The sequence below is a fragment of the Nannospalax galili genome, unplaced genomic scaffold, assembly GCF_000622305.1.
Source record: "Nannospalax galili isolate Female #2095 unplaced genomic scaffold, S.galili_v1.0 scaffold648, whole genome shotgun sequence".
NCBI lineage: Eukaryota > Metazoa > Chordata > Mammalia > Rodentia > Spalacidae > Nannospalax > Nannospalax galili.
The window spans coordinates 6,502,686-6,515,847 of NW_008360311.1; the positions used below are offsets into that span (position 1 = coordinate 6,502,686).

Here is a 13,162-nt window from a genome sequence, read left to right on the forward strand (position 1 = left end):
CACAGAACCAAAAAAAAAAAGCATCAAAATCCCAAATGAGGGAGGAGCACTAGTCAATGAGACAAACTAGAGTAGCTTGTTATTTGATGTAACACAGTCACCCAAGGTTATACATTTAATAGTCATCTGCATATGTAAACCGCTTCCCCGCCCCCACTTAAAGTGTCCTCAGCCAGGTCAGCTGACCCCTGAAGGAATGAAGGGCATACACTAGAAATCATCTCTGATGAAGAGTAACCTCATCTCTGAAAGGATATGGTTACAGAACCTTCTTGGCAGTGGTAAGAAACTAAAACAAATTGCAATAAGATTTTAGGACATTCAAGCTGAAATAAAATGGCTCCGAAGGACAGTTTTCCGTTCCATGCTGAAGGCATTTACTACCTAACACTGCAGCTGGGGGGGGGGGGGCCCTGAGAAGTGCCAGGAACAACGGACACCCCTGTCCTCAGCCACCTGGCTACACTCAAAGAAGCATTCCTGAAGTGAGCAAAAGGTTCCACCCAAAGGTGAGAAAGAAGCCAGTCTGAACTGCTCCACTTCCTTCTCTAAACCTATAAGGTGGAGTTTGTTTCCCTAAAGGAAGAGGAAGAAACTTAGACAGACCGAGGGGTTGGATGGATAGCATCATAGTTAACAGTGTATCGATCACTGCACACCCCTCGGGGCTCCAGAGCGGCCCCAAAATGTATGTGTCCCACCAGGTGGCAACTACAGAGCAGTTGTGAAGGAAATAATAGAGCAAGCCAGAAACAGGTTACCACACCAAATGCTGCTGAAGTCACCTACGGTGATTATTTTCAATAGGACTGAGGGACAGTTTTATGGCCAAAGGAAGAAAAAGCAGTGAGGGCTGCTTCCTGGTGCCAGAAGCCTTCCGCCGCTTTCATTCTGGTTATTTGAACTTCCCAGAACACGTTTTTTGAAGATATGGAACTTGTGTTTGTCAACTTGACACAACAAACTAGTCACCTGGGAAGAGGGACCTCAGCTGAGGAACTTCCTCCATCAGACTGGCTGTGGTCGTGTCTGTGGGGCATTTTCCTAATTGCTAATTGGTGTCGGAGGACCCGGCACTGTGGGCGGTGCCATCCCTGGGCAGGTGGCCTGGGCTGTGTAAGAAAAGTAGCTGGGCAAGCCAGGGGGAGCAAGCCAGTGAGCAGCGCTCCTCCATGGTCCCTGCTTCAGCTCCTGCCTCCAGGACTTTCCTCAAAGATGGACTGCTTTGGAAGGGTAAGATGAAATAAACCCTTTCCTCCCCAAGTGCTTTTGGTCATGGTGTCACAGCAACAGAAAGCTAACTAAGAACCTCTGTCTTTGTTAAATTAAAATTAAGGCTTCCTAGGCGGGTATTTTAGAGAGGTTTAAGACTTCTCAGGCAGATTTAACTCTTGTAAGGGTTTTGTGAACAGGTAGGTAAAGAAAAGGAAAAGTAAGCTGCAGAGGGCTGATCCACGAAGCTAGTGAGCAAGCCTGGAAGGTCAGCAGAGTCCTGAGCAAACAAAGTGCCCTGGAACGAAGGCGGTAACATCTCAAACGATGCCATTAGCATCCCCGACGCAACACCAGCGGGCACAACACTTCGGGGCTTTGTGCTTTGAATGGTCATGACTTGTACCAGGGTTCATGATGACTAACTGTGGAAGGCCTGTGCATGGGCCAAACCCTCTCCTCACAAGCTACAAGGCAATGCAGGCTGCCGATGGCAGGGCAAGAAGACTCTAGAGCACACAAGGACCACACCTTAGAGTCCACGGCAGGCCAGAGAGCTAGGTGCTGACATGGGTCCCAGCACTGTAGCACCATGTTTCCAATTCTAACATCACTGCAGGGTTCAAAAAAGTGTGTATCCAATGACTATTTTGGTAGGAACTTCAGGGCTGACCTAGCCCCTCCTATCCATGTACAGCATATCTGTGGACAAGCTTTGGCACCTTTTAGAAAGGCTGATCCCGCTGCCAGAATACAGCAGAAGATTCACTCTCTACACAGTGACCTGTCACATTGAGGCTGCCATGAACTCCAGCCCTTCTGCCTGGCAACTAAATGTCCTTCACTTGACCTCTAAAACGGGGAGGCTGAACAAACTCTGAACAGCAGGAAGGCTGACTGCCTTCTACGACACCAAACAGGATGCATTATCCGGTCTATGAGACTGAAGGATGCCAGATCCCCAGAACCCAGCTCACGACAGGTTAAGCATGAATGTCTTAGCGTGAATTTGAGAAAGAGGACGCACTATATTAAGCTAAAGAGGCTAAGGAGGGCAGGCCACTGGATAAAAACACACATCGCCTGAGTTTAAAATGGAAACATAGAAGCCAAGAGTGGGAGAGAAAGGGTGAGCCAGTGGTGCAGCGTCACAGCTCCCCCACAATAACTGATGTTTGGACAACCCACTGGGGTTGGCAGCATGTGACTGAGTATACCCTTCCCCTCCCCCAGACATGCAGATACTACCTCCAACAGATGAACCTGTAAGGGTCTTCTACCCCAAAGTACTCCAGAGGTCAAGAGAAAAGCTCCATTCTGTGTCCCTCCTCACTTAGACATCTCCCCCAAAGGGCTAACGAGAACTCAGTCCACCTTATAGAGCCAACTAGTCTGTCACTCATCAAATTGTAGGTCACTGGAGAACACTCAGTTTCCACAGCGGACCCAAGTCTCCCGTCTGGAAGCTAAGGGAGCCGGTACTGTTCACAGAAGGGAACGCTGAATGGGTCATGAAAACAGTAGCAAAATCTTTGGTAAAATGGGGAAACGGTTCCACAAAGGGCTGCCTCAGGAGTCCAACAGTAATGACTTGGCTCTTCAGGGAATTTCTTACTCTAAGAAGCCCCACAGAGTTAGTACTAGCGTGGGTCAGAGCCAATCGTATTCCTTGAGTTTATTCTAGAATGCCCTGGTAGTCTCGTCTATTCCACCTCAAGCAATAGACACATTTTCCCCAAATGGAAATCAGTCACTAAATGTGCTGTTCCCATCAGTCATGCGTCTATAAGTGGGAGAGGGATTAGAAGGCGTGGTCTGCTTGTTGCCTGAGGACACCTTTGGGACCCATGAATAATGGCTGGACTGAGGTCAGCTGATACAGACCAATAAACTAGTGCCTTGGAAGAGGGTAACTGAAGAGCCCGTAGCAGCACGTCTGTCAGTGCAACCTGTCAGCATGAAGGGTGCACTGTGACCTCTGCAGAGGACAACCTCCAAGCCCTAGACGGTTCATCACAGAGCAGAGCAAGGTCGCCACAGTTAGACCCTTCTGTGTCCGTGAGTCCTTAGTTGGAGAAAAGACACACAGTGTTGAGATCCGTACTGCATCAAAGAAGAAACAAACTAGATATTAGGTCAATTTGTATGAAGTTTCTCTAGTCACAGAAAATATCCTCCATTGCTGGAAATTCAACATGAGTCAAGCGATATTAAACTGAAAAATATAGAAAAGTAATTGGCAGAATAAAAAATGCTAACCTCCCCTATCCACTGGAGATTGAAATGGAGAGCCAAAGTAGAGCTTAGAAGCAGGTGGTTGTGTTCCCCAGGGCTGACTCCAGGATGTACAAAGACCCTCCATCCAGACCAATGGGGTTTGCCAGAGTAAGCCCAAGACTTGGGGGCAGTGGGGGGGGCTCAATTATAATCAAAGGTTGTAACAGTAAAGTCTCCCAAAATAGACACCTGAAATCCAAACTCAATATATGCCACATGGAGATGGCTTCACCTTCCCTGATATTTTGTGGCTCAGCTCCAAATGATCAGTTCATTTGTCTTCACACATAAAAATCCATTGACGCCTGACATCCCTGTCTAACGCTGTTCTTGCCCCCTCTACTTCCTACAGGGAAGCAGCTGTGTACAGATGTGTAGGCAACCCGGGCAAGCTCCCTGGAATTCCTACTCAAGGTGGTATTGCCCTGGAGCCCTGCAAGACCAGATGTAGCTCCGCAGGCCGCTCCCTGGCTTTGTTATGGTTCACCTCACCATCTTAAGGATGAAGACACGGAATGTAACAGCCAGGATGCAGAGACCCACGAACAAGGGCAAACACTGGACCAACAAATGTGTGAGGGAAAGACACAACACACAATTGGAAAACCTCAAAATCAGGGGCTAGTGAACAGATGACCGCTTTCTGTGAGATAGCATCTTTTATTTGCCCCTGTTTTAATTTTCTACCCCTTCAAATCCAAACAGCAGCAATCGGCCCTGACAGCTCCAGCTTCAGACTTGATACATTGTCAGGAACTCATTCCAAAAGCTCTAACTAGATAACTAATTTAATATACTTTGCTTCAAGGTTTATTCCTTGGCTTGCTTCCCAGATACAAAGCATCTCTGGGCAATTATTGTGCAGATGCCACTGAAAGGACTTTAAATGGCAGCTGATAATTTAACAGGAGATGCACAGCACTTGGAGATAGGAACAGAAAACGTGCGGAAGAGCCAGAAGCGGCGGTTTTAAAAAATGAAATATGTGGGAGAACTTTTAAATGTTCTCCTTAAATGTTTCCTTTGGGTTCAATATGTGTTGGCTCGGAAGCTGGATATTCAAACTACTTCTTCCCTGTACCTTGTGCGTTTATGAATATTCTGCTAGCAACAGCCTGTGAGTGATGAGCTCAAAAAGGCATCAGATCTCCTCGCTGCCCATGTGAGACATACAAACACACTGAGGCTTAGAGATAAAAGGCAAATGTTGACATTCTTCATGACACAATAAACCAGTAAGTGCCACCAGCTGCTAGGAAATCCCAAACAGGAAAACAGGAAAAATCTCCAAGAAAATTAAACGATACTTTTTTTCCTTCTCAACGAGCTTTTCCGTATCATTGAAAATACCTATGTCAGAATCCATGCCAGGGTTCCAGATCCACAAAGCTCATTCCCAGCTACCCTTCCTTGACTCACTCCTCAGCCTAGAGGAGGAAGGAGGTGAAAGCTCCCATCTCCAGATTCTGAGTCCACAGATCAACATCAGCACCGGCACCATCCTGGCCCAGGGGGAAGACGGGCTGGCTCATCTTCCAGAGGTGGGAATCTGCTGTCATAAGCATCTATCCTTATATGGGGATGGGGAGGTACAATAGCATGCTCTTTCTGGTTCATCTTTTCCACTCAGGGGAAGAAGACACATGGAAGACCCAACAGTTTCACAAAACCACAATTAAAAAGTTATATTCAGGAAAAAGTAGACATAGAAAGTAAATTGGGCTTCAACTTGAGGGTAGTTGACACCATGACCAGAGGGGGGGTTGCACAGAGAAAAAGAAGGTAGTGGAGGACTTCGCAAGACATAATCTACAAGCATCCAGCATGCGGGCCAAGCAAGGCCGAGTGTGGCGGTGCATAATCCCAGCACTTAGGAGGTAGAGGCAGCTACACAGTAGTTCAAGGTCAGCTTGGGCTATGTGAGACCCTGCCTCAAAACAACATAAAACAAAATAATGACATCTTGTCAGCCAAAGCATGGAACAGCTAACAAAGTGGGGCCGACACAGGGTATGACTCCTGGCCAGGGCCCTTCTACCTACGTGCCACACAGCTCTCAGACAGCAGTTAACTCAGTGTGTCTCTTGTGAACCTTTTAACAATTCAGTGATTGACAAAAACAGAATACACCCCAAACCTTGACCTGTAAGTCCCCACCACATTCAACATACTCAGTCAAGAATTCACACCAAGGCCCCACCCACCTCTAGTCCTGGTCCATTATTCTACCTCAATCAGGCCGAGCTGTGCAGATGACCTGGTCCAAGGCCACCAGTCTGGATATTGGAAGCACACAGGGAGAAAACAACAGATACACAGTGTACAGTCCCAGCACCACACTGACTTCCAGACCCAGAATAAGAAACAAGCAAAGTAGACTAAGACGGCATTACTGTCCTTCAAAGAGAGCATGTTCCCTGCCCCAGGCTTAGGGAGAGGGCTTATTGAGGGTGCCGACAGAGCTAGGGAGCGGAGAAACTGTCCAGCAAGGCGAATGGAGCCACAGTGTAAGAGAACGAAGTTTCTTCCTATGGGAAAGGATCTTGTCTCTTTTTCTTTATTTCAGGATGAATTCTTTCTTATCATTTTTGATTAGAGAGAAATCTGAGCTGGAGTTCAGGAACATTACAAATCTGACTGCAATTTCACTAGAGATGTGTTCCCTTGCCCCTCCGTGCCCACAACGCCCCTGAGTCCACCTTCCTCTCATGGCTTACAGTGCAGATCAGTCATCATAAGGTTCAAATGAAAAGCACTATATTATTGTGAAAAACTGCATTATAATAACTCACAAAAGTTATTCCAAAGAGGAAAAAAATAAATTATCTCATATAAAATAATACATGATGTTTGTAAGTAACTCTGGCTTCTGCCTGCTGCCAGCCATCAGGCCAGCTGGGGTGGCAGATGTTGTCTGGAGGTGGCGCCCCCCCCACCCCGGGATGGCGCTGGGTCCTTCCTCTAGGAGCTGGATCTGGGAGATCAAATCAGTCTGGAGTTCTGGAGGAACTGGATAAGAACTTGGTAGACGAACTTGTACTGCGCAATGGTCTGGATCATAAACATCCTCTGCTCCCTGAGGAACCGCAGCATGGTGGGCACTTCCACCTTCTACACAGAAAGAGAAGGGCACACAGCCTGAGACACGGTGCTTCTCCTGGACTGCCCCTCCTTCATGAGGCCTCTGCCCCGGCCCGTGAACAGAAAGGAAAAAAGCTAAGGCTCTGCCCCTGTGAGGTTTGAGGGATCATTTCTATGCCAGCAATCGGAGAACCTGGTCGCTGGTATCACAGGTGTGCTGCGCTCACGTGGCGGTCAGAGGTCAGCCTTGGGTGTCTTCCTTTATCACTTTCCACCTTGTTTATTAAGACAGACTCTCTCACTGTCCTGGAATTCAAGTGGTAAGTCTGGACTGGCCACGGCACTCCAGGGATCTTCCTGTCTGCCTCCCCAGTGCTGGGACTGCAAGAGCTCACCAGGACTCCTTTCTTGGGAGCTGGGGATTGAACTCAAGTCCTCATGTTTACATGGAAAACGCTGTACCCCATGAGCCACCTCCCCAGTCCTGCTAAGACTGTGACCCTCTACTGTGCTCAGTCCCACCATGCCTCAGCATGGGGTCAAAGGCATCTCTGGTTCTGTTCCTTGTCTTTCTGGATTTATTACAGAGAGAGAGAGACAGAGACAGAGAGAGACAGAGAGACAGAGAGAGGGAGGGAGGGAGGGGGAGGGAGGGAGAGAGGGAGAGAGGGAGGCTGGTAGCTCTTAGCACATGTGTACACATGTGAGCAAACTCATAGTCCTTGTGTGTGGGCCATCATCACAGTTACTAAAGTTGGATCATGTAGAAACTTCCATACGGGAAAGAGAGAGAGAGGTGTTGAATCCTATGGAACTGGAGTTGCAGGTAGTTGTGGGCTGTTGGATGTAGGTGCTGGCAACTGAAGCTGAGTCCCCTGTAAGAACAGTGCTCTTAGCTGCTGAGTCACCTTTCCAGCTGAAGTTTCCTTTTAAGTAAGGATGGTAATGTTTGCCTTGAACAGTGTGGCCCAGCCCAGTACACTTTTCTCAGGAGTAACACAGGGGTGTGAACATCATCGACATCAGGATGAAATGACAACATGGGCATGGAGCACTTGGTGATATACATAACTCATGCTATCAACACACATGCTATCGATACAGCTGTGCATCCTGTCTTACTGTAGGACAGCAGGTACCAACAGGAGACATATTTAAGTTTAAACTTAAAAATCCCACAGCACATTCTCTGAACCTCAGTTATGTTTGCTTTTAATCAAGAACATCTTGAGTATTAAACGAGATTGCTCTTGTGTGGCTTCTTTGAGAACAGGGCTCTTTTGAATGGAAGGAAATCAATGTGGTGGGTCCCCATTGCTTGAACAAACCTCAGGCTGTCCAAAGACCCCTCAGCCTCACCACGTCCATCCTCCCAGACCAGCGGGGCACGCACGTCTGCAGCACCCGTGGGCTGTGAGGCCATGGCACCTGGCCATACTCAGTCTGCTCTGTGAACTCTGAACCCACGATAATGACATCCGTGAGGTTATTCAGGGCTGAGCTGATTTTCTCCTCCTCTTCCACTACCTCCATCACCTCCACTATAACCACTGGTTCACAAGTGCCTCTTGGTGTGTGTGGGAGCAGGGCAGACTACCTCTGACACTCCAAGACCAGCAGCACAGGTCACAGCGAGGCGCTGCAGAGCAGCTGGACAGACTGTAACCCTCTCTACCGCACAGATACCAACCCCACTGCAGGAATCTTCCTTTCACCTCTTCATGTTCAACTTTTCTGTGTTAAGAATTACACAAGAAGGAGCTGGAGAGACAGATCAGGAGTCAAGAGCGCTGGCTGCTCTTGCAGAGGACCCGGATTCGATTCCCAGCACTCACATGGCGGCTAACAACTGTCCACAACTCCAGTTCCAGGGGATCCGACACCTTCTTCTGACCTCTTCAGGCATTGCATGCACATGTGCACTTACATACATGCAGACAATAATTCATATACATAAAATAAAAATAATAAATAAAATATAAAAAAAGAATTAGACACCAGGCTGCATAATGGCTCAGTAGTGAGGAGCACTTCCTGTTTTTCCAGGACCTGAGTTCAGCTCCCAGCACCCACATGGTGGCTCCCACTACCTGTAAGTCCAGTTCTGGGGATCTGATGCCCTCTTCTGGTCTCCACAGGCACTGTACTCAAGTACAAACCCACATGCACACATACATAATTTAAAACAAAAAATTTTAAAAGGAACGAGAAAGAGGGAAAGTGCAGGAGAAAGCAAAGCTACCTCACCGACACGGACACTGTCAGAGTTCTAGACTGAAACACAATCTGTGCAACCCCGGCTGTCAGGAAAGGCAGGTGAGTTTGGAGGGAGGAAAACAGGACACAACATTCTCCATTTACTTACCGGAAGTCTTAAGGAACAGACTAAACATGCTCTACTCTTCTCCTGAGACGGGGACAGGAACCTGACCAGCCTGAAGAGTGAGGAGCAGAGCGGAGACTGTTTTCCCCTCTCCATCTACCAAGAGTAACAATGGGAAAAAGGACAGATCCCAGCCACAGTCCCAGAACTCATTTGAAAAGGAAAGCAGCCAGGTGTGGTGGCCTGAACTCAGAATCGCAGCACTGGGGAGGAGGACACAGGAGGGTCCGGGGCTCTCCAACCAGCCAGCCTCGCCTACTGTGGCAGACTCCAGACCAATGGGAGATCCTGTCTCACAAAGCAAGGTGGATGGTGTCTAGGAATGACAGCTGAGGTAGACCTCTGGCCTACACACACCTGCACACAGCACATGTGCACCCCCCCCAGACATAAAACAATAGAGAGATGGAGACAGAAGCCAGAACCACGCACTTCATTATGTTCCAGGCAGTAGATCATCAGCTCCGAAAGAATGACCACGCCAGTCCTTCCCACGCCTGCGCTGCAGTGCACAATGATGGGCGGGTGCCTGGTCTTGGAGCCTTCCAGCATGCTGTTAGTGTGGCGACGGACTGACTGGATCTCCTCCAGGTAGGCTGCAGGACAAAATGCAAATCTTGTCACCCAAGTGTCACTGGGCTTTGCATAGAAGGGAGCAGGAGGCAGGAGGACCTGATGGTGAATCTTTTGTTTTTCTGCGATAATAATAATTTGCAATTCTTAGAAGACGCTAATTATTTGGCTGGTACCTGCTGTAACATCCTGGATCCAGAAAAGACCAGCTGGGAGTCAATTAGTCCACAGGAGAATTTGTTCTTTAAATAGTTCTTTTTTAAAAATTAAATTCTGTTTCCCCTCTGCAAATCCCTAAGTCCCCCAAGCAGATGATTCTAGACATTACTTACAGCATTTCCTACTATTAACAGACTGGGATCAGAACAGCCGCTAAGTCCCCTTGAAATGCCCGCCTGTCAGAGCCAATTTCTGCTGGGGAGCGAGCAGCCAGCCATCTGCCCCTTCCCCTTTCTCCTCCTCACCGAACGAGTGAATGTCAACCGAGGCTTGACTTCATTTTCAGATCTGAAGAGCAGACTTTGGGGAATGTGCTCTCCAGCACCAATTCCATGAACCGTTGCTTGTGAAGGCAGCATGTCTGTGGGGTGGAGGGTTTGAGACACACCCTCACCCTCCAGCAGCTGCGAGTGCAACAGGGCCACACAAAGGTTTGCTCACAGCCCAAAGTGGGCACAAAAGAAGTACTGTGACAACACAATCTTTAGGTTTTTTTCCTGTCTTCAAGGAAAACGGGATCCTCACATAATCCAAAACCCAGAATAAGTCAATTAGTAATGTAGATCGTACAGTGCCTTGAGTTACTCATCGTGATGCAACAGGAAATACTCCAGTTGAAGAGAAAAAAAATACATTGACCCATTTTCAACATTTAAAAACCATCTATTTACACACAAAAACACTGTATCTTAATCCAAAATAACTGCCCATCTGACTTCTGTGACAGCTGATGGTGACAGTTCCAGAGGTGCGGGCTGTGGCATTCATGGCACCTGCTGGCAGTAAATGAACTGAGGCTGAAGGAAAAAGAAAGACCAGACCTGCTACGAACCAAGAGCAGCTTGACGGCGCTGAGCCTGGGCGTGGTCGGCACATGTTCTACAAGGGGCAAAACGAACTGGCCAGCTGAGTAGTCTGATAAAAAGTTCACGCACAAGAGGCATACCTCTTCAAAATTTTAAAGCTAAATCTAAGAAGAAAAATAAAAGACTGGGCAGTTCAGCAGATCTTAGTGTCAAACAGAGCTGTGCATAAAATGCAGAAGAAACTGGATTCAAAGGGTGCGTTCTCTGGAGTGGTAAAACCAGATGCGAACTTCTGAGAGTCGGCTTGGCTCAATTTAATTTCAGGCTGGACCTAAAGCCTTAAATCTCAGAAGATAGAGAAAGCCTGCATTCTAAGGCTCTACACAGTACCACAGCTTTGAGTTTCTTAGAAAATTAATTTCATTAAGCAACCCACATTCTTTAATGGTACTGCCTGTATTCTTCAGCTTAGACTGGCATTCCTTACACTGGTTCTGACTTAAGAGATTTGACTACCCTTTAGACTACCTTATGAGTAAAACACTAGCAGGGCTGTTAGTCAATCATCAAACCAATCTCCATATTTGCAAAAGATGATCTGAAAGGGATAAAAAGAGCAGTTAGGAGGAAGGTTCTACGATGGTCACCTCTCTCCTTATTAATGCCCGAGCTACAGATAACTGGCTGTTTGAAATCAGGCAAATCCTAACCTCTCTGAAGCTTGCTTCATTCCTTCGGCTCTGATTACTGTCTCGCTCTGTGCACTCAGCATGCCTGTCAAGGCCTGTCTCCACTTTGAACAGCGAGTGCCATCCTTCAAGGCATCAGTGTGCATCGTACTCTAACAGAACTTGAAAAATAATTATTTTTAGGTCTTAAAAACAGTCTCTCTGTTTTTCTTTTCAGACCTTACCTCCAATTCTAAATATATCAAAATAAAGCAAGGTTTTGACATTGCCCAGCATGTAGACAGTGGGCCCTCTGTGGTGGACAGCTTGTCCCTAGTTGGATGTAGAAGGTAACATGCCAGCCTTGCCCTGGTTAATATGGAGTGAGGTTTCTTCACACACACAGGACAGTCAGGACTGTGGAAAGGGAGGCAGAGAGGCAGCCACCACTGAGGCACAGGACTGGACCGTCATTATCAGCCCTCAGAGGCTGGGCCACTGCCTGGCACACAAGGCATCCACACTCAGGTTTGGTCTTTCAAATAAAATATCACATATATTCTGGTGAATTCATGTTTAAAACAGCCACATCTTAAAAGAAAGGCATGCACAGAGCTTTTCATTGAGCTCAGTCCAGTTTCAGGTCTACGAAATGATGCCCACAGTTCAAGGCATCTCAGCCACCACTGTGAGAAAACCCTAACAGAACTGGCTGGCAAGTTAGGGTCTGTGCGATGCAAGCCTTTACGATGGGATTATTCGTAGAAACTAAGGTAACTTCTGATCTGTTTCTCTGTGGTTTACTTTTTTATGGGGCTAAAACGGACACAACATGAAATCTACCCTCTCAGCCATCCACTGGCGTTAAGTGCATTGCGTTCCCTGCACCATCCTCACTATCTCTTTCTAGAACTTTGCAATGATGCCAAACAGAATCTCTGTAGCCCTTAAATAGCAAGAGCCCATGTCCTGTTCTCTTGGCCCTTGGCACCCTTTTCTGCTTCCTGTCTGTACGGATTTGCCTGTTCTAGATACCTCAAGCAGCTGGAACCAGATGGTATCTGTCCCTTCGTGTCTGGCCTCTCAAGACTCACATTATACCAGGCGTTAGAGTGGTTATAGATTACTAAGTAGCTAAGAGTTTAAATCAATGTAGAATTAGTCAACCACAGTCTTAGCTATTTGTGTAAGACATAAACAGAGCACTAGTGATACCTACTACTCTCCTCTGTCCTTTACAGGGGTGAGGGGACAAATACTTCAAAATGATAACGCTGCACTGCTTAGAGAAGGCACCCTCACGGTCTGCTCATCTTCTGAAAGACCACTGAGGTGCTTGGCAGAATAGGGAAAAAAAACCTACACAAGAGGGGCTGGACAGGCAGCTCAGTGGTTAAGAGCACTGGCTGCTCTTGCAGAGGACCCAGGTGCAATTCCCAGCACCCACATGGTAGCTAACAACCACTGGGAACTCCAGTTCCAAGAGATCCAATGCCCTCTTCTGACATCCGAGGGCACTGCACGACACGGGTGCACTTACGTACACGCAAGCAATACACTCACACACATAAAAATAAATAAATAAATAAATAAATAAATAAATAAAAAAAAATAAGAATCCTTGGACATCCTCAGGGCAACCATGATGGGGCCAGTCAGTGTACTGCAAATGCCACACTGTCCTTTCCTGCCCAGACAAGAGGTGTTTGACCTTCAAGCCTGTGGTTGCATAGCAACCAGAGTCTGTCCGGAACTTTGTCGTGACCTTGAACTTGCCATAGGTGGCCGAGCTGTGCTTGGACCCCAGTTTGGGCCAATATCGGTGACTTTTGGTCCGTCCACCTTCCTGAATCACATCAAGAGCAAAAGTGGGAATTAGTCAGGACTGGGGCCCTTATGCTCTTAACCCTAAGATCTGAAAGCAGAAGAGAAGACATTTCTAG

General features: G+C 47.4%; 1 protein-coding gene across 1 annotated transcript in view; it reads right to left on the reverse strand.

Annotated features, from left to right (window-relative positions):
* Positions 1-1,223: 1,223 nt before the first annotated feature.
* The window catches only part of Ptpn14 (protein tyrosine phosphatase non-receptor type 14), a 178,422-nt gene continuing 166,483 nt past the window's right edge, over positions 1,224-13,162 (reverse strand). The window contains exons 17-19 of the mRNA XM_008824859.3: positions 12,831-13,065; positions 9,386-9,549; positions 1,224-6,600 (exon numbers count right to left, since the gene is read on the reverse strand). Of these exons, the coding sequence (XP_008823081.1) occupies positions 6,472-6,600; positions 9,386-9,549; positions 12,831-13,065 (528 nt within the window). The 3' untranslated portion in view covers positions 1,224-6,471. The remainder of the gene's footprint in view (positions 6,601-9,385; positions 9,550-12,830; positions 13,066-13,162) is intronic.